The sequence below is a fragment of the Botrytis porri genome (assembly GCF_014898465.1).
Source record: "Botrytis porri strain MUCL 3234 chromosome Unknown BPOR_021, whole genome shotgun sequence".
In the NCBI taxonomy this organism is placed as follows: Eukaryota; Fungi; Ascomycota; class Leotiomycetes; order Helotiales; family Sclerotiniaceae; genus Botrytis; species Botrytis porri.
In genome coordinates, this window is record NW_024066095.1 from 287,396 (window position 1) to 306,705 (window position 19,310).

Here is a 19,310-nt window from a genome sequence, read left to right on the forward strand (position 1 = left end):
TACCATTTACTACCACTACCACTCTCTAGATTGCTAGATGCTCGATATCTAGCTATACCCTTCCTCCCCCCTTCCGACCCCCCCGCCTCTCACACACACAGCAAGACGCTCACGGCTCAACACAACCATGCAATTCCACATCATCTCATCTCATCTCATCAATCTCCTATTCATTCATTCGTCCATTCATTCGTATATGCAGCATACCATTCATTAAGTGTATCATCATGCCATGTCATACCATACGCCAATCCTTCTTTCTTTCTTTCAAAAAGAAGAAATCAAAAACAGAAAAGAAAAAAAATTCATCCATCTCCCATTCCCATTCCCATACCTATTTTTCAACACCCCAGCACCAGTTTGCAAGAAATGCTATGCTATGCTATGCTATGCAATCCTATGAGCATGATGTGAAAATGACATGGAAAGACTTATCATATCAAGTCAAGTCCAATGCAATCAACCGCAAAAGCAGAAATTTACCAAAGATCCCCGAACGCATGTGGATACATTCTATCCAGCCACCCAAAGCCATGAAAATATTCGACACGAAGGAAAATTCGAATGAGAAGAATCAAGCCAAATACTTATAAGTAGGTACTTTAGCATCTTCGATTCTCTCCAAATAATCTCTTTCGATCAAACTTTCAATACGTCGTTTCATCATGTTGATGTTAGGTTGGAAGCGTTGTGAAAGTTGTGAAATGACTTCTGTAACGAGTTGTTGATGAGGACATTCTTTACGTGCTCTATAATATTTTGTTAGTAAATAATTCATCGGGTGGAGAGTAGAGAAAACATACTTCATGATCCGGACAATAACCGTGTCCATAACACTTCCTCGATGTTCATCATTTCTTTCTTCGGTCAATCTTCTTTCTTCAGCTCCTTCGACCTTACTACTTTGTCCACCCATTGCTTGAACCTTAATTTTATGAGCTTTACTAACAAACCCGGTGTTGAATGTAAAAACATCACCCATTGTAGGTAATTCATTAGGTTTTCCAGGTTTCTTAAGAAGAACTCGAGATTTTGGTGGACCAGAGAGTTGCATCAAAGCACGTGGTAAGTCTTTATCGCTAATATTCAAACGTTCTTGAATTTCTTCATATGATAAAGTTGCACCATCTGGTAGATCATTAAAAAGCATCAAAATGATCATGCCATAAGTATTCACATTTAGTTCATACTTTCTATCCTTACCCTTCGGACCTGTTTCTCCTGGAATGGCTGGGAAATGACATTTAATATCAGCATTTCCTAGGTTACCCAACCAGGTCAACATTCTACCATTTCGATCTTTGAGATAGAATGCCTTGAAGGAATCTTGTAGTTTCTGTAGTTCCAGAGGCCAATTGCAGTATTGTCGAGGTCCGTCTTCTGATGAAGGAATGCCACCAATGATTTCCGTAGGCCAACAATTGGTAGAAAGAACAATAGCAGATAATTCGATTGGCTTTCGGTCCTTATCTCCAACGTTTTCGATATGCTTTCTGTAGTTCTGGGTAAGTTCTTCGGACATGGTAACATCCTTGAACATTCCTTCCAGCTTAGTTGTAAATGAATTTCCGATTTCCAACTTCATCCGAGTAATCATTTGCTTCTCCACATCAGTACTTTCGGATTTGTTGAGTAGTAAACGTTTCGCAAGATGTTTCTTGTAATATCTTTCAAACATATCTTTGTCCTGGATATATCGAAGTAAAGTGGTGGCCTTGTCTAATACTTCGTCGATCTCAACCTCGGTTTTGCCCTTGATACCACGCTTCAGGTTATCGTCGATAAATAAGGAGACGAACTCGGAACAGCGATCGAAAAGGTTAATAAAATCCGAAAAGCTCTTAGTGATAGCTGTTTCCAGAATGGTATCTTCATTGAAACATTTCTTCCACATATTGTCAAATTTGTCCTTCAATCGTAAGACCTCATCAACCCACTTGATGGCTGCAAGGGTTTGCTTCGCCGCAGCATTCATTGGTTTAGCCTTCTTCTTCGCACCATCCGCTTCATCCTCTTCTGCTTCAGGCTTGGCATCCTCAGCGACAGGAGTTTCGAAGTCTCCACTAGCGATGATTTTGTTGATTTCCAAACCGAGTTGTACTACGCGACCTTGTAGTGCGGTTTTCAGCGGTCCTCTACCTGCATCTATCCTAGTAATAAGTTGATACAGAATGGATAAATCTTCAAATCGGTCATTTTCAATCATGGCTTGTAAACCACTTCCTTCCATCGCAAGGAATTCATTCAGATGACTGCTGATCAATTCTTGTTCGACAACTTTTTGTATCTTCCTACTTGTGAAATGGGCGATAGTCGTATCACACCTATCAGCTTCCTCATCGAGTCGTCTCTTTGCTTGACGTAACCAGGTACTGGCAGGTGAATCCCTCAACAACGTTTGACATTCTGCTTGGTAAAACTTTCTGCTAGCTGCTAAAAATACGGGTTCAAATACAGTAATGTATAGCTTCTCACTTTCGTTTTCTGCGTCGGTTTCGTAGAGACCCTCCAGCATATAAATGACAGAACGAATTAAATGTCGATTGATGACATCACCCTCTCTCTCCATTCCAATCTGATCCAATATAACCGAATTTAGAATATCAAAAGTGATCATGCTTGAATTGTCCAGAAGTGGTGAACGTAAAATGTGATCCCGGAAAAGTCCCATAGCTGTGGTGTAAATTGAAGCCTTGCGATTGTCGCCACAATAAACTCGATCCATATACATGAGGACATCAGTTGTCATACCCATACATAGATTGTGATCTGTCCATGAAGCCTTGAGTCCTTCTAGAAATTGTTCACCGGTAAGTCTTCGTTCGTTGGCGGCAGTTCCAGAAACGCCACCAGCAGCGACATTGACCAAATTTGAAGTAATGAGTTTCCTAATAGCTGGCATAACTTTCCCCGCGAACCATTGCTCCTCGAAAACCTTGACTCGTTCGTACAGTAAATCGCCGTCTTTCCTCAGAACGATCTTATAAGATGCCCGGTACAATTGTTCGAAGGATAGTGTTCCTGCATTTTTTTCATGGATTTCCTGAAGTGCATTTTGTAAAATCTCCCATTGGATCTCGAACTCGTTTTTTTCGCCGGCACGGCCAAAGGCCTACATAGTAGAAGAGTACTAGTTAGCAAAGAGACCAAGAACATACAGATATTCGCGAGTAGAGAAAGAAAGCTTCGAGGTAAACTACCATCTGACTTGTATTAATCGCATGTGCAATGGCCGCATCAAAAGACTGTCCGTGAGTGGGAGGCATTTCGAATTACTTGATAATTCCAACCTTGGCGCAAACAAAGTTTTGAGAGTTTATTGAAGGTATTCAATCGCCAGAAAGGGTGGATAGCTTGTGTAAGAGGAAGAAGTATGGATGAGCTAGATAGGTAGGTATTGAAGTGGAAGAAAGTGAATATATACATACCCTACGAGGCGCACGAATTCTAGCTCTACCACGTCCCGAAATCATCTTGCCAAATCTTTTAGCTTCCTCTGACTATTCAATCTCTCCCAATGAATGTTTCGATATGTTGTATCTCTTCCAGGTTCGAAGAAGTTGGAAGTTCGAAGCTCGCTGGTGCTGGTAGCTGGTGCTGGTATTCAGTCGGGTGAGGGGTTAGATAAGATCAAGGCTCCGACTTGAATGCCATGAAATTATGTTGAGAAATGTGAAGTCAGGTAAGGTTAATGAACAAATTAGTCAAAGTGGTGTTTGTATATTGTGTGAAGAGGAAGAGGATAGTTCCTTAATGATAAGAGATCAAAGGTAGAAAAGGTTCTTTAAGAAGACCAAATAATGAAGTGATTCATGAAGGTTCAATACATTTGACATGGAATCTTTCAAGGACTGTACTAGTTATTAGTATAATGTATAATGAGTACAGTAATGGCTAGGTACTTTTATTATTACCAGTACTGGTGCTGTGTGAACGAACTACTCGGGCTTAGTAATTCATTTTATTTTGCCACCAATCAAAGAGTTTGAAAGGACTAAGCTATTCCTCAAAGATCAAGTCGGTGAATACATTTTTGGTGTTAATCGTAGTTCACAACCTACGAAGTATATAGCTTAGGAGTAGTAGTAGTTATATATAGTAGGAATAATAGTAATACTAATAGTAGTAATAATACTAGTAGTAATAGTAGTACTAATAGTAGTAGTAATACTAGTAGTAGTAGTAGTACTAATACTAGTATTTCAGACTATATAACTAAGACTCCCATATAACTTCAGCTATTATGGCTCGTCTTGCTGGAATCTATAACGCTAGCTAACACTAGCAAACACTAGCAAACACTAGCAGTATTAACAATAAATCAATACAACTCCTCACATTTCATCTGCTCTTTCTTCTTTCTAGCAGTACGAGAGCTGCGGTAAATAAAGTTCCTTCTCACCAGCCTTGTCCTCGTCATATCGGCAGAATCATAAAGCGGTAAGCGAAATAAAATTCCTTATCGCAATCCATTCCGTAGCCTTCCCCAAACTTCTACTCTATTAAAGAACTTTCATCTCAATAAACACTCTCCTCTTCTATTATTGACTTTCTTTCAATAGGTATCGCTTTATACCTCGCAACTCAATTCCTATCTACACAACCACGAGAATCCTGATACGATTCCTTCCTTTCTACCATCACATCTCTCTGTTTCACACACAGAACAGAGACAAAATCTCCAAGCTCCTCCTGCAAACATAAAGAAACATCTCTCACACAATGTCTCTCAAATCCTCCACCTTCGCAGCTTTCCGAGCTCTCTCCCGACATCAATCTCCAACCCCTACAATCTCCTCTCGCATCATCTCCCTCAATCTCTCCCGCCTCTCCCGCCTCTACAGCACCCCCTCCAAACCCCTCACCGATCGTTCCTCCTCTTCCCCCTCCTCCACTCCCACACCCCCCCGCGCCCCCCAACCCTCCTACGACCTAACCTTCACCTGCCAACCCTGTTCCGCGCGCTCCACCCACCGCATCTCCAAACAAGGCTACCACTCCGGCTCGATCCTCATCACCTGCCCGAGTTGCAAAAACCGGCACGTCATCTCTGACCACCTGGGAATCTTTGGAGATCGCAAATTGACAATTGAGGATTTGATGAGGGAGAAGGGGATGTTGGTCAAGAAGGGGATGTTGAGTGAGGATGGGAATTTGGAGTTTTGGAGTGACGGGACGAGCACGGAGAGGAAGAGGGGGGGAGAGGATAGTGAAGGGGAGGGGAGTGAAGGGGATGGGAGATAGAGGATGGAGTTGACTCTTTAGGGTTTAACAGGAGGTGTATAAATTATTGGAAATCAAGACGGGGAGTTATAACGGGACAGAATTTTGTTTAGGTCTGGATTAACGAGATCTCTGGAGTACATGCATGCGAGCGAAACAAATTACTTCACGATACCTCCATCGCACGAGACCAACCCGATCACCAATAACCAAGTATCCCTGAAAAGCGCCAGCTGGATCTTTTGAAAAACACAACAGACATCTCGAAATCCACAACAACCTCAGCATTCACCACTTCACTTTCTGAAAGAATACTCAGAAAACACACACACACATCCGCACACAAACTCCCATCCCACAAAAACAAAAGCATTGTATAACAGCAACCGGCGTTAAGGATTCAAACATGTAATAACACCTAAATACCTACCCAGCACAGGACTGTAGGATTACGATATCAAATCTACATTACATATACCCACCAACTCCCACTTGTATATCTACAAAGAATATACACAAATTCTTTTCCCATCATCTCCAATAAATTGTAATCGTCAACTACCTAACCTGACCTTATCTACCTACCTACCAATCTATTACTCCCTAGACGAAAATAAGCCCCCTCCTTTCCCCTCTCCTCCCCTCCCCGCTCTTTCCTTTCCCTTTCGTCCCATCGCTAAAAATTTGTTCAATCTTATTGTGGCGAGAACGAGAGAGAGAGGGATATGAACAAATAAAGAAACAATGTAATCTTACTTTCGATACATAAGATACATAATAGGTTGACTAAAATGCAAGATGCAACTGAGGAAACCCGATGCATGTAAACAACGCAAGTAAACAAATTACTGATAGAATTCTTTCTTCTACTCTACTAGAGTATAGTATAGCACGCCCTACGACTACCTCACTGCAATACAAAGCTACTAAACCACTCATATCTCAAAGGTACAAATTTTCCCCTTACCAAACTCCATTTTAAAACGCCCAAGACATACATACATACAACTCCCTTCCTTCCTCTGCATCCCTCTCTCGACCCATCACATCACATCACAAGCCATCCCAACCCCCAACCAGCCCTTCAAACCTACCACATATTCCTCTTCTTACTAAACATCTCCCCCTTCTCCTTCCTCCTCTCCTTCTTTCTCTCCGTCTTCTTCCTCTTCTCCTCTCCAAATTTCTCCGGCATGCTAACCGCCTCAATCTTTCTCTTTCCACTCCTCTGCGCTCTCCTTTCCTTAACACCCTCTCTCACCTTCAGCAACGCATCGGTGTACTCCTGTGTTCCGACCTTCCTCTTCAACGTCTCCAACAACTCTTCACTCGACGACTTGAGGGCTTCGTAATTATTGCGGAAGAGTTCGTCTGTGGAGTACGGCATATGAATGGAAGGATCCGTGAGGTTGTGCAGAGGAAGAATAATAGTTCTCAGTGAGGGAATGAGCGATTCCGGCTCCAATTTACTGCACAAGATTTCGAGGAGTTGAAGAGCAGAAGTCTTCGGAATCAAATTGTCTGCTGTGGCTGGATGAGTTTCTTTTCTTAAGACGAAAGATACGCGACCGAAAAGATATTGTAGAACGCTGTTAGAAATATTAGGTTCTCCTGATTGTTCGACTTCGGCTTCGGCTTCCAGATCTTCTTCTTCGGCGTCTGCTTTTGGTTTTTGTTTGAGATTATTGGAAGCGGCGCAGCGACCGAGGAAAATGAGATTCTTGACAACTTCATCTGCGAGTACTTGTGTGAGAATTGGTCCTCTAAACATCCTAACGATACGATGAATAGAATCAGAGATATCATCTCCACTGAGTTTGAGACCACCTGAGCCCTTAAGTGGTAAGCCTTCAAGACCAGCTTCGGCATTGGTTCTTGCAAAGTCCGCAAAGTATATGCTGCTAAGTCTTGTTGCACCTACTTTCACCCATGTGTGAGGATATGAGAGGCATGCTCGGACTGAAGACCATAAGGATGCAGTCTTCGAAGAGAACAGTTTCTCAGGGAATTTCTGACACATGGTTCCAGTAAGTTCGAGGGAGGTATAAATCAATTGCCAATAATCTTCATCATCATCGTCGGAAGTTTCCAAAATCTTCGAAACAGTACCGAGTACGAAATTGATATTTGAATCTTCCATATCGGATCGAGATTCGAAATATAATGCATAAGTTTGTAGTGCTACCCGGACAGCTGAAGTCTTGTTTTGCTTAACAAGTGATTGTAGAATGGTGAGGAAATCGGTCATGCGACTTTCATCGGCTCTCTTGAAGGTTTCCTTGAGGACTTCTCCAGCCACCATACGACACTTCTCGCTTTCATCATTGGCTATGACCGAAATCAAAGGTACAAAACTGGATGCTGCAACCTCTTGAACAATCTCATCCGAGGCTTTTGACAATAGGAGAAGAATGACTTCGAGTATAGACATTCTTCCACCCTCTCTATCGTATTTCAGATTTGCAACAATAAACTCCAATTGCTTGTTCCAGCGACTTTTCATTTGTGGGAATTCTCTAAGGAATTGGACGAATGCACCACGTGCCAGATCTCTTGTATCTTTGTCGTCATTTGTTACCATGACCGTGCTAACATAGTCTAGAGTGTCATATACTACAGCAGTCTCAATATTTGAGTCCAGCACAGATCTCAAGAACTTGAAGGTAATGTGTCGTCGCTCTGGTTCAGTGATGTCATCCTTCATTTTCTTCAGGATATCATCAATCGATCTACTTTTGACTGGAACATCCTTACGATCTCTCAGAACTACCGAGAGTAGATTCAAGGATGCTTGAGCAATATCCGAGGTAGTTGATGAAGATGAGGCTACACATTTGATGGCTTCATCTACCGCGACCCTGTAAAGGTTTGTTCCTTCACCATCGATCTTAAGTGGAACCTTGACAATGGTACTAAGTAATTTGAAGGCCGCAACCTTTACTTCTTCCTCTCCTTCAGCGACCGCGTCGCCAATCATTGGAATGAAACCTGCAAGGTTACTAGGCGTTCGAATTGTATCGTACTTTTTGACGACAGATCTCATAACGTCAAAGGCAAATTTGATAAGCTTGAAGGTATAGATAGTTGTAGCACCTCGTTCCCCACCACGTTTGGCACCTTTTTGTAGCAAGTAGCGTTTGAAGCGATAATCGTCTCTACTCGCTTTTTCTTGAGGCTTTCGGCTGTTGTAAACATCTTGAATAACTTCATAACAGAAGACCAAGCTATCACGACTTCCGGCGGCTGTGTTTTTGAGTAGTCCAGAACTGATTCTGTTCAAAAGTTCATCGATTTTGCGAACCATCCGAATGTTTAGCTTCTCCTTCAACAATACTCGAATTGGGTGAATCAAATCTGTCAGTCGGCTCAGAGTAGCTGTCTTGGCTATCAATTCCATAGAATCATGACTTTTGCTGCTCTTGACTTCTTTCATCTTGCTGATATATCCTTCCTCGTCCTTCTCTTGTCCTGTTGCACCGAAAATATCGTCCATGATAATTGCAATGATTGAAGGCAAGCAATAATCAAGGTCACCCGGTGCATATTCTGGTGTCGTAGCCACCAACATGGAATGCATAGTGTATGACAGTACATGAAGCTGTGAACCTCTAGCTAACGCGCTTCGAAGTTCTCTCAGCACAAAGCCGAAGCAAGAGGGACCAAGTAAAACGCAAATCTTTACCAAAGTATCCCTAGTAAGATCCCGGGATTCTTGTGCTTTACTGCGGAGAATATGACAAATATCGGTCAAGACAGCTGGAAGTCGTTCTGTCATTTTCTCTTCTGGCAATAATTTAAGAAGCCTAACAATGATGACCGCAACAGGAACACGCAAGCTGACTGTCGATTCATCTTTGTCATGGAGATAATCCGTCAATGGAGGTAAGATATTGGTAATAAGATCATCAGAAAACTTGGGCTCTTTAGGCATGGTAGTGGCCAATTTGCTTGATACCTTGGGGTTATCAGTCTCCATGTCAGTATCGACGGGTGGCTGAGCCGCAAGTGCCAAAGCATCAATAACTTTGCCAAGAAGACGGATGATCTGTTTCTCAAGATCAGGTTTGGCTTGAACATATCCAATAAAGCGTTTCAGAAGAGCACGATATTGCGGCCACTCTAGCGAACCTGCAAGAATTCCAACAGTCGTCGTAGCTTCAGCAGCAAGATTATGTGCATCGTTACCTTCGGCTCTATCAAAAATGAAATGTTCGATAAGAGGGATGAAGAAGTGGCTGACGTTCTTGCTACTTAATTCTCCTTTCTCGGCAGCAGCAGAAAGCATTCCCAGAGCACTAGATTGCCTACCTTTACCTGCTGCAATAATGTTGTTGAAAAAGGAGGATTCTGTCTCGTCTTCACCAGCCAGAAGATTGTGCATGTCGCTGACTTGAGACCAATCTGAGAAATTACAGACCAAATGAGCCATAACGTTCATGTATTCACGGCGGACCATTTCCGAAGGCTCACGGACACCAGCGAACAGAGCTGGAATCAAGATTGTGGAAAGCATGTTTTGGAAAGCTGGGAACTCTGAAGTTTGCTTGGCATCCCTAGCTGTTTCAATGAAACGACGTATTCCATCTGAAGAGTTTGATGACAATACTCCGTGTTCCTCATCGTGCTTGATATAAAATAGCATATTGAAAAGCAGTGGTGACCACTGATGAGAATTGAAATCGACATCTCTTTTGGCATTGATGGCGTGAAAAGCCTTTACTCGGCGATCGTAATCTGGTTCATCGAGCCGTCCTTGGGCAAAAGAATTGAGATCTGAACACAAGGCAGCTACTTCTTTCAAAACAGGATCTTTATCTGAGTACACCAATAGTACTCGTGACAATACCTCTCTGCTAACCTTATCTTTGAAGAATCCAAATAAGGAAGTGATAGTATGATACACTCGATCCCTGAGGTCAACATCGTTTTGGAGATCGTAGAGAGGTACAAAGTGCTCTAGAACTAGAAGTAAGCCGGCTTTAGTCTTAGGGGTAACCCTACGCGAGGGTTGATCAAGTAAGAATACAGAAACATCCACCAAGTTGCGACCTTGTGTGGAAGTTGATACGAAAGGTGCTAATTCGGAAACAGTTTCCACGCAACCTTCCAACAAGTTTTTGCTCATGTCGTTTTGGTCGCGTAAGATTGTCCCAATTTGAATCAGACATTGATCCATGTTAGGATTCAGAAGCTCTTGCTTCACTGATTCACCCTCTGCTCCTTCCTCTTGTGCACATTTAATGACACCCTTGATTATGGAAAGAGCGAAAAGTTTGACTTCATCCTTCGATTTTGGAGGTGCTAAGCACTCTGCTACCTTTGGTAAGATTTTTTCATGGCTAGCAAGAAGTAACACTGTCTTCATCGAAGATGACCATACAGAAAACAATCTAAGGAGACCGGAAATGCCCTGAGCTGTTTCGATTGGTAAGTTATCGAGTCTTGGTAGAACAACTTCGGTCACAATTAGATCCATATAGGGAGACCAGTCAAAATCTGTCGAGTTGTTGAACAATAGCACGAGACATTTCAATCCAGTCTGTCGAACAACTTTGAGGAGAGAGATTTTGCTAGAAACTTCCTCATCTTCAGTTTCTTCAACATGCTCTCCCTGTAGTTGTCGTGTGGCGATTACTGTACAATACAAGACAGCTTCCAGTAGTTTTCGAGTGAGGGGTACGACCTTAGTGGCTAACTCCTTCAATACCGACTCCATCATGTTTGTGAAACCAACTTGCTTCCTGGCGCCTAGCAACTCCTTTTCAAAAATCGACATTTGGACTGTGCCATCCTTTACCAAATCCAAATCTTTGAGATTACCAAGGGCAATATCTAGAAAGCCTCCAATATCTTCAACGCTCAGATTTCTCAACACCGTCAGTCTTCTTGCCTCCATACCTTGTTTTCCACTTGCCGCGCCTTTTCGAGAGATTGTACGTCCGTAGAGTAACCTGAGGAGAACTGGCATAAGTGCTTCGCGATGCTCAGGTTGAACCAGGGTTTGTCCTTGCAGGAGAATTGTGATTTCATCTTTAAAGCGAGCTTCGTCCAGTAGATTTAAGAGGTTCTCAGAATAAGGTTTGATGCTCTTATTCCTCCATGTCAAGACGGCTTTCAAGGCAGCTTTCTGGGTTTCAATGTCACCATTCGCCAATAATCGTAAAAGTGCTTCGTAGACCTCCTCCGTCTTGAAAATAGACTTCGGGTTGCCAAAGAGGCCTAAAACATCCAAAAGAGACTTCTGATCTTTTCTTGTCCAGTCGCTCACAACAGCCTCGTCTTCATCACCCGTCTGATCAATCTCCTCCGAAGCTTTGCTGGCCCAAGAGAGGAACATTGGGATGAGCTGTCGAGATCGCCTTTCACCAATCATAGGAATGGCAGCCAGAACACGAAGAGCTTGAGATCTAGCAGTGTTCGGTTGAGCATCCACTAATTGTTGAGCAACCTCGAATTTTTGAAGCATAGTATCACGTGCATTAAAAACCTCCGATTCGGTCTCTTTTGCAAGTTTATCCAAGTTATTCAAATTCGAGCACTCAAAGTCGGTTAATCCATTGTTTTGATCCTTTTGCGTGGGTGCGGGAGGCCCACTCCATCTTACCGACGGTGTCTCTAACCATTTGAATGTCAAGACTGCAACTGCTTCCTCGCCAACTTTCGATTCTGAGATCTGTTTGAGGGCGGCACTAGCATCATCCCAGATTTGCGCCATCTTCACAGTAAGCATACCAAAGCAGAATGATGGTATAACATATTTCATCCAAGGTATCGTCATCTGTGATGTATAGATAGAAGCAAGCTTGCGAATATGCATAGAAGCGGAACGAGCAGATTGCAAATCCATAGGAGTCTGCTCAATCATAATCATGAGTGTAATTGCTTCCGAGGATTTTCCATGATCAGTGTCATGAATATGCTCCAGTAGTCGCAGAGAAAGAAGGCGCAATTCGTTAGATTCGGATGAAAGATTCTCTACCAAAGATCGTACCAAGAGGTCAAACTCGGCTTCAGAGTCACTCGTATCCTCTTCCTCATCCGATTTGCCACCGTCGGGTTTAGGGGACAATTTAAGACTAGCCTTGTAACCTAGTAAAGCTTCGAGGAAATTTGGCAATCGGGCATATCGAGGGGCTGCTGCACGTAATAATGGTTCCAAGGCCCTATCAGCCTCACCAGTTCCTTTGGTCATGCGAGAGAAAGCACTGAACCCTTGACCGACAATGAAATGAGCTTCTTCTGGCGCAAGTGAAGAAGATGGTCTAAGTGCAAGTTTGAGCTTGCGAAGTAAGATTTCCGAAATTCTTGCGTTCGTTGAAGGATGTACAGCAGTGCACTCCAAGATTTCCAATAGAGCATTATATTTAGGTAAGCATCGATCATGCCAAGTTTTTGGGCTGCGATTATATGTAGCTTGCGATACCTGTTCCGGGAAAGGTTGTAGCTCTAATCGTTCAAATTTGCTGACAATCTGGTCCTGCCAAGACTGAGGTAACGAAAATGCATCCTTTCCATATTGACTTGGAAGTACTCCTGAGGCGACCATCTTTGGTAATAATACACACAAGGTATCTCCATTTTCTGCGTCAGACCAGTGCGTAACAATGAATCTAGGATAAAATTAGCATGTGGTGGGAGATAGATGAAGTAATTGGACTTACCTTTTGAAATAAGGTAACGCAATAGTTTGGAAGCGTTCAGGCTCTCCTTGTGACAAATATGAACAAAATGTCAAGAACCATTTGGCCAACGGATCCTTGGTCAGGGCATCCATAAATGGGGCAATGAAAGGAATTGTAGAATCCATTGGAGAATATGTTAGAGCAATAGCTATACTCTCGATGAGGTATTTCCACAGATCCAAATGTTTGTCGTCGGCTGCCACAACAGATGCATTTTTGGAGACTGCCTTTATTATATTAGATAACGCCTGTAACAAGGCTGGCCAATTTTGAACTCTCGAAGCTCGTCGAACACCAGCTACAATCCCTATGGTCCGCGCTGAAAGTAAAAGTTTGTTAAAATCATACATTGTCTTTGACTGCGTGAAGGAATCGGTAATCGTATTTGCCTCCTCCAGTACTAGTTCAAGGATCTCTTTGATTGTCTCCGGGGTCGTATGATGAACTATACTGGTTAATACACCGCATATAACATCAACCCATGGCATTGCCTCCTTTTCTCCAAAATCACTTTCTTCAATGGCGAGGAAAAGAGACTTGAAAATCGTTGCACCCGACGTATGTACGGTTAATCCATTGCCCTTCATCGCCTCCGCGAACATGGTCATTATTCCATGATAGTATAGGCCGAACTGTTTGGTATCAGCGATACTTAAAAGATCCGATTTCGCATGGTTTACGATTAATGGAAGAGCCTTCGCTCGGTGGGCTGGTGCGCCAGCTTTTTTGATGAGAAAGCTCATAGCCTCCGCAGCGAACCGGGCAATATGTGGAGGTTGGGCACTTTTTCCAAGTAATGGTGCCATTAAATCATATGTAGGTCGCAAATCTGGTACAATAAGTTTTGACAAATATTTGAACAAAAATGTTAGGCATGTAAAACACCATTCTATAACTGCGACATCTTTTCCGGTGCCTGCTATCGTCGATGTAACCAATTCCAAAGCTTTCGCATAATGTTTTTCGAATCGAGGACCCAAATCATGGGCAAAGTCTGTGATTAGCTCCAACAATGGCTCCAATGATTCCCTTTGGTTTCCCTCCATATAAGTGACGAAGAGACCCATAATCTTATCCTGGAAATGTAGGATTTGCGGTAAGCTGTCGCATAATGGAAGGACTTCCTCCGTAAAGGATTGAAAGCCAGACGATAAATTGAGTTCGGTCCATTTTTCTAGACTGGCTTTGAAATATGAGGTTGTCGCAGAAGTATCTTCGGCATCGAGGTCATGACGACGAACTCTTCGTAAGGGATCGAGGGAGTTTAATTTCGAGATTTTTGTAGTAAAAGATTCCCATCGATGATTCTTTTGATGGGCAGTACCCTTCTTGCCCTTGCGGGTCTTAATTATTCTTCCGGAGGTTGTGGCAGGCATCGTAAAGTTATGTCGTCCCCAATCAACGAAAATCCACAATCGCAGAGAGAATGGAAATTTTTATTTTTTGATAAGAAATGGAGATTTGCTTATATAAGCAGCTACCAGTTAGAGTTCATTACGAAGTAGTGTAGTGTTATGTACCGGGGAGGTAGGTAGGTAGACAATGGAAAAAGTCTCCAAATTATCAATGGATACAACTTCATCTAGAGTATCTTCTAAACCTCAGCCTTCCAATTATTATATTGTTCTCTTCTCTCTCCTTGCTCATATCTCTTCTCTCTACTGATTTTATCATTCGTTTTCTCTTACTTCTCTTGTATTTCACTTCTTTTTGCCTTCATTTTCTGCCATTTTTGACCGCCCAAGCAGCAGTCTCCACTCTGCCGTCCTTGCATTAGCGTGACGCTAAGATATGAGCTTTTGAGCTTTCTTATCGAGAAGTCAAATCGCGTCGCAAAGAACTTTTGAAGCAAATATTGTCCTTGCGATAATACTATACTATTCAATTCTATTTGGCCCTCGACAACAACATACGGCTCTCCCACAATCTGACGGCTTCAAATATCAATATGGCATCTAAGATGTAAGTTTTCTCTCTTACAAGATCAATAACAATAGATGTTAGTGGTATCTCTAAGCGTTCTTTCCAAGAATGGTCGCATCCTAGCTCATCTCTTCTTTTGCGAACTGAACTAATGGATTGATAGAATTGTCCTTGGCGACGTGAACGGTCATATACGCAATGTCTTTACTAAGTTAACATCGCTGCAACTCAAGAATAACTTTGCCCTTGCTATCGTGGCTGGAAACCTTTTCGCTGGAGCTGAAGACACAGAAGCCGAAGATACAGTTACAGACCTCATTGCGGGAAAGATACCCATACCATTACCTACATACTTCACTGTCGGATCATTACCTCTACCCAAAAGAATCATTGAGAAGATTGAGAAAGAAGAGGAGGTGCGTAAATTCACCTTCAACGCGGGGAATCCCAATGCTCATGCTCCCAGATATGTCCAAACCTACACTATCTCGCAAAGAGAAGTACTACGAAGACCTCGGAAGGGATTAAAATAGTTGCGCTCGGTGGTCAACTCGACGAGAATATTATTGGAGGGTTATCACATGAATCATATCTACCTTTTCATACTGTTGGAGATGCGAAAGCTCTTCATGGAGCGCACACGGCAGATATTCTCTTAACGACGTTGTGGCCAAAATCGATTCGAACGGGTTCCAAAATACCAATTCCTGATGACTCGAAAGATCCAACTGCAGGAGATCATATCGCAGATCTTTGTGCAGCTTTGAGACCTCGTTATCACTTTTCTGTATCTCCGGAGTATTTTTATGAGCGAGAACCTTTCTTTCACGCCCCAACTTCGGATGAACCTGACGTTCGACCCCTCACTCGATTTATTTCCTTGGCCCCTCATGGTAATCCTCGGAAACAGAAAGCCTTATATGCATTCACTTTACAAGCAACAGTCGACCCAACTGCCCCATTGCCCACTGGTACCACAGCATCGCCATTTGTGGCTCGACCAAATGAGAGGAAGCGACCTGCTCTTGAACCGGAGCCATATTCTAGATTTGGTGGTGGCAATGATTATAAACGTGACCGAGGACGTAGAGGTCAAAGACAACCACCTCCTGGGCCCGGTGAATGTTTTTTCTGTCTTTCGAATCCAAATCTGGCTACTCATCTTATTACCTCAATCGGCGATGATGCATATTTGACAATTGCAAAAGGACCTTTGACTACAGCGACTACAAATACTTCCTTGGGCATTAACTTTCCTGCACACGCGTTGATCATTCCTCTCTCTCATTCACCCACGTTGGCCCTGATCCCAGAGGAAGAGTCAAAAAATAACACTTACATTGAAATGAACAAATACAAGGAGGCGCTGCAGAAAATGATTGCACAACGCAGCGAAAATAAACTGGGTGCTGTTACCTATGAGATCAGTAAAGGCAATGGTGTTCATACACATTGGCAGCTCATTCCTATGCCTATTGAAGCCATGCAAAAGGGTCTTGTTGAAGCCGCCTTCCGAGTTGAAGCCGAAAATCTTCAATACCCAGCTTTCGAGGTGAGAGATCCAGGAATCGGTCAAAATGATGGTGATTTCTTCCGCGTATGGATCTGGACACCTCCTACTGAAGAAGCTCCAGAAGGGACCACCAAATGTATTACAATGCCATTTGATTGGAATGTTCGCTTCAATCTTCAATTCGGCAGAACCGTTCTAGCAAAACTTCTGAGTTTGGAAAAGAGAATCCAATGGAGAGATTGTGCACAAACAGAGGCTGAGGAAAAACAAGATGCTGAGTCGTTCAAGGCTGCTTTCAAGGAGTTTGATTTCGCGCTTTAATCCGCATTCACATTTTCATTTCCAAGCGGGGGCGCATAAATGCATAGTTTGGGAGTTCTTGCATATTTTTATTTATCATTTACGAATACTTTTTTCTTCTCATTATTGAATATTATTGAATGGGCGGTGGGAATATCAAAAGCTAGTATACATACTCTTTTTTTTTCATGGTGGACAGATAAGTAAACAGATGCATGGTTGGTACGAATAATGGCGTTGGAAAAATCATCTTTTCGTACTCAAATTTCCAAATTTTCATCTAGGTTATGAGGGGCATCGATAGATACTTTATGGATATCACACATAGTCGATGGTCAATAGTCAATAGTCAAATAAAAGCAATCTTTCCTTTTCTTCTTGCCAAGATAGCAGGAGTCTGTCAACTCTCCATGCTCATCATCTTGACAGGCAATATTGAAATTGAGATTGATTCGAAGACCCTCATCTACAACCATACCCTCTTCCATCTTTATTCTCACCTCCTTTTCTCTCCCCTCGCGTATTATTATCGTTCTTACTCTTATTCTAATTTAATCCTGTGAATCATTCAATACATTTCATTCAATCAATCCGTGATTCGAATCGTGATAATAATAATAATAATCATAAATTGATATCGCGGATATATGGTGATAGATTGATTCACAGCTACTTGAATAGGAATCTAAATCTGAATTTGAATCTGAATTTCATCCCTCTATGTTATCTTACTAAGTAATTAATTAATCAATTGCAAAATTATCTGATGAAGGGAGGAAGATCTTTCATCTGACTGGCTGTTTGTTTTTTCATTCATCTCTTGCTTGCGCTTGTGTCTATTTTCTTCTTCTTGTTCTTGTTGTTGTTCTTTACTAGATTCTGGGTGGAAAATTGGAAGATTGGAAGATGTATGTAAGATTATATATGATAGGTCTTGGGTGATTGGGTGATAGATAGATATATTACTTGCACAGCATCCGTAAATTCATCCCACCTCTCAAATCAGATCACAAATCACAAAAACAAATCACAAACAAACATCAACATCTAGACAATTTCAAGAAATAACATCACATCACATAACACAACATATCTATTCAAACCCATCAATGCATACTCAATCCAATTAACAATATATTCCGGAAGACTATGTGTGTGGTGAGAAAGACTAGCTCTACTCTCCACCTGCTCTCTATCCTATCCATCCCATTATTATCTGTAGAGGAAAGTATAAGTATTTACTGGGTCTTGCATCCATCTCTCCATATCCTTGCTATTCTTCTTAGGTTTCGTGAGCGACGAGATTTGTAAATTGAAATGAGGAGTTGCAGTTGTGAAATGAGGAGTTGAAGTTGAGCTTTCCGGATACCATATAATCCTGTCGAATTGATATCCGATTGCACACAATGTGGTGATATACTAAACAGTTATATCCACGCCGCTCGAGGATCCTAGCGGTTTCGGAAATTTCACTTATCCCTCATTTCCTCAACACAACCCCCAGTATCCCTCAAGCATCAATCTCCTTCTCCATGCGAATCTCAGACCACCCCTCCTTCTCCTTTTTCTTCTCCTCGCCCCCATTCCCCTCCCCATTCCCCTCCCCATCCTCATCCCTCCCCACAAAATGCAACCACCCACTCTCTACCGCCACTCTTCTCCTACTCTCCTCCCCCTTCTCCTCTCCCTCACAAACCCACCCCTTCGCCATCTCCCCCTTCGTCACCCATTCATTTTCTTCTTCTTCTTTTGCTTCTGCTTCGGCGTTTTCTTTCTCTAGATCCCAGGTCCATCTTTGTGTTGATTTTCTCTTCCTATCTCCATCTCCATTCCCATCCCCATCCCCATTCATCTCCCCCCTCTCCACACGCGCCAGATCCAGCGCCTCAAAATGCGATATCCGCTTCGCCATGTTACGTTTCCAGAAATAGAGAATGTAGGCTCGCAGATAGAGATATAGAAGGCGGGGAATGTAGAGGAGGAAGATGAAGAAGAGGGTTAGGAGGAGAGTGGTGAGGGGGAAGGAGAGGGTGGGGCAGGAGGTGAAAGATTTGGTGTTCATGGTTGATGGTGGTGGGTGGGCGTTGGTGTTTGGGTTGGTTGGGTTAGTTGAGGAGTTGAATAATGGGGTTGTTTGAATGGTTCGTGCGTGGAGCTGTCCAAATAGATGGTGTAAAGATGCGAGATCGATCGAGTAATGGGCGCGGGAGTACCTGTTTTTGCAGAAAACGATGGTTTTGGATGTTGGGGTCCTGACCAGCGGTGGAATACTCAAAGAGGAGCTCAAAAGATGCAAGTTAAATACATGCTGCAACCGTAAAGCGGATGACTACGGCGAATTCGTTGTTGACCAGTCTGCATGTTGTGGAAATTGGTGACGATATATTCACTTGCTGGATAGCCGTATGAATTCATCTCATGAATGATTATGCGAGTCATCTGCTATACTATGGATATGTATGCCAAGAGAACTTTTCATTCACGGGAATGGAATTCATTAGCTTGAGTGAGAAAGAGGGGAATTTACCTAGGTTCTTTGCCGTAGCAGTACCTAGGTGAATAATGGAGGAAAAGAACTTTATGAAGTAATTACCTCGCCAATTTCAAGAGTATCAAGTAACTAACCATTTGGAAATTCAGATGTGCAACAAAACTTATCGGAGGAATTC

General features: G+C 42.6%; 4 protein-coding genes across 4 annotated transcripts; 1 reads left to right on the forward strand and 3 right to left on the reverse strand.

The window, feature by feature from the left end:
- EAF01_011401 (uncharacterized protein) lies at positions 1 to 3,840 on the reverse strand. The gene is made up of 3 exons (XM_038919658.1): positions 3,429 to 3,840; positions 804 to 3,112; positions 1 to 749 (listed from the first exon to the last, which is right to left on the reverse strand). The coding sequence occupies exons 1-3, from the start codon at positions 3,471 to 3,473 to the stop codon at positions 575 to 577; spliced, it is 2,529 nt and encodes an 842-aa protein (XP_038764868.1). The 5' UTR covers positions 3,474 to 3,840; the 3' UTR covers positions 1 to 574.
- A 2,473-nt stretch (positions 3,841 to 6,313) lies between these two features.
- Positions 6,314 to 14,281, reverse strand: EAF01_011402 (uncharacterized protein; the record flags this gene model as incomplete). The annotated part of the gene is made up of 2 exons (XM_038919659.1): positions 6,314 to 12,833; positions 12,885 to 14,281. The coding sequence occupies 2 exons, from the start codon at positions 14,279 to 14,281 to the stop codon at positions 6,314 to 6,316; spliced, it is 7,917 nt and encodes a 2,638-aa protein (XP_038764869.1).
- Positions 14,282 to 14,853: 572 nt separating this feature from the next.
- On the forward strand, positions 14,854 to 16,662 carry EAF01_011403 (uncharacterized protein; the record flags this gene model as incomplete). The annotated part of the gene is made up of 3 exons (XM_038919660.1): positions 14,854 to 14,867; positions 14,992 to 15,244; positions 15,295 to 16,662. 3 exons carry the CDS (start codon positions 14,854 to 14,856, stop codon positions 16,660 to 16,662), a joined length of 1,635 nt encoding a protein of 544 aa, XP_038764870.1.
- Positions 16,663 to 18,151: 1,489 nt separating this feature from the next.
- On the reverse strand, positions 18,152 to 18,703 carry EAF01_011404 (uncharacterized protein; the record flags this gene model as incomplete). Its single annotated transcript, XM_038919661.1, has 1 exon — positions 18,152 to 18,703. The coding sequence occupies one exon, from the start codon at positions 18,701 to 18,703 to the stop codon at positions 18,152 to 18,154; it is 552 nt and encodes a 183-aa protein (XP_038764871.1).
- Positions 18,704 to 19,310: the final 607 nt, after the last annotated feature.

What these genes read in the sequence shown, in the direction of transcription:
- EAF01_011401 (XM_038919658.1), bottom strand. Translation starts at nt 3,473, where the DNA reads ATGATTTCGGGACGTGGTAGAGCTAGAATTCGTGCGCCTCGTAGG. An exon ending in GAATTCGTGCGCCTCGTAGG is followed by an intron (nt 3,113 to 3,428) that starts GTATGTATATAT and finishes TCTACTATGTAG; the next exon opens with GCCTTTGGCCGTGCCGGCGA. An exon ending in GTTATTGTCCGGATCATGAA is followed by an intron (nt 750 to 803) that starts GTATGTTTTCTC and finishes AAAATATTATAG; the next exon opens with AGCACGTAAAGAATGTCCTC.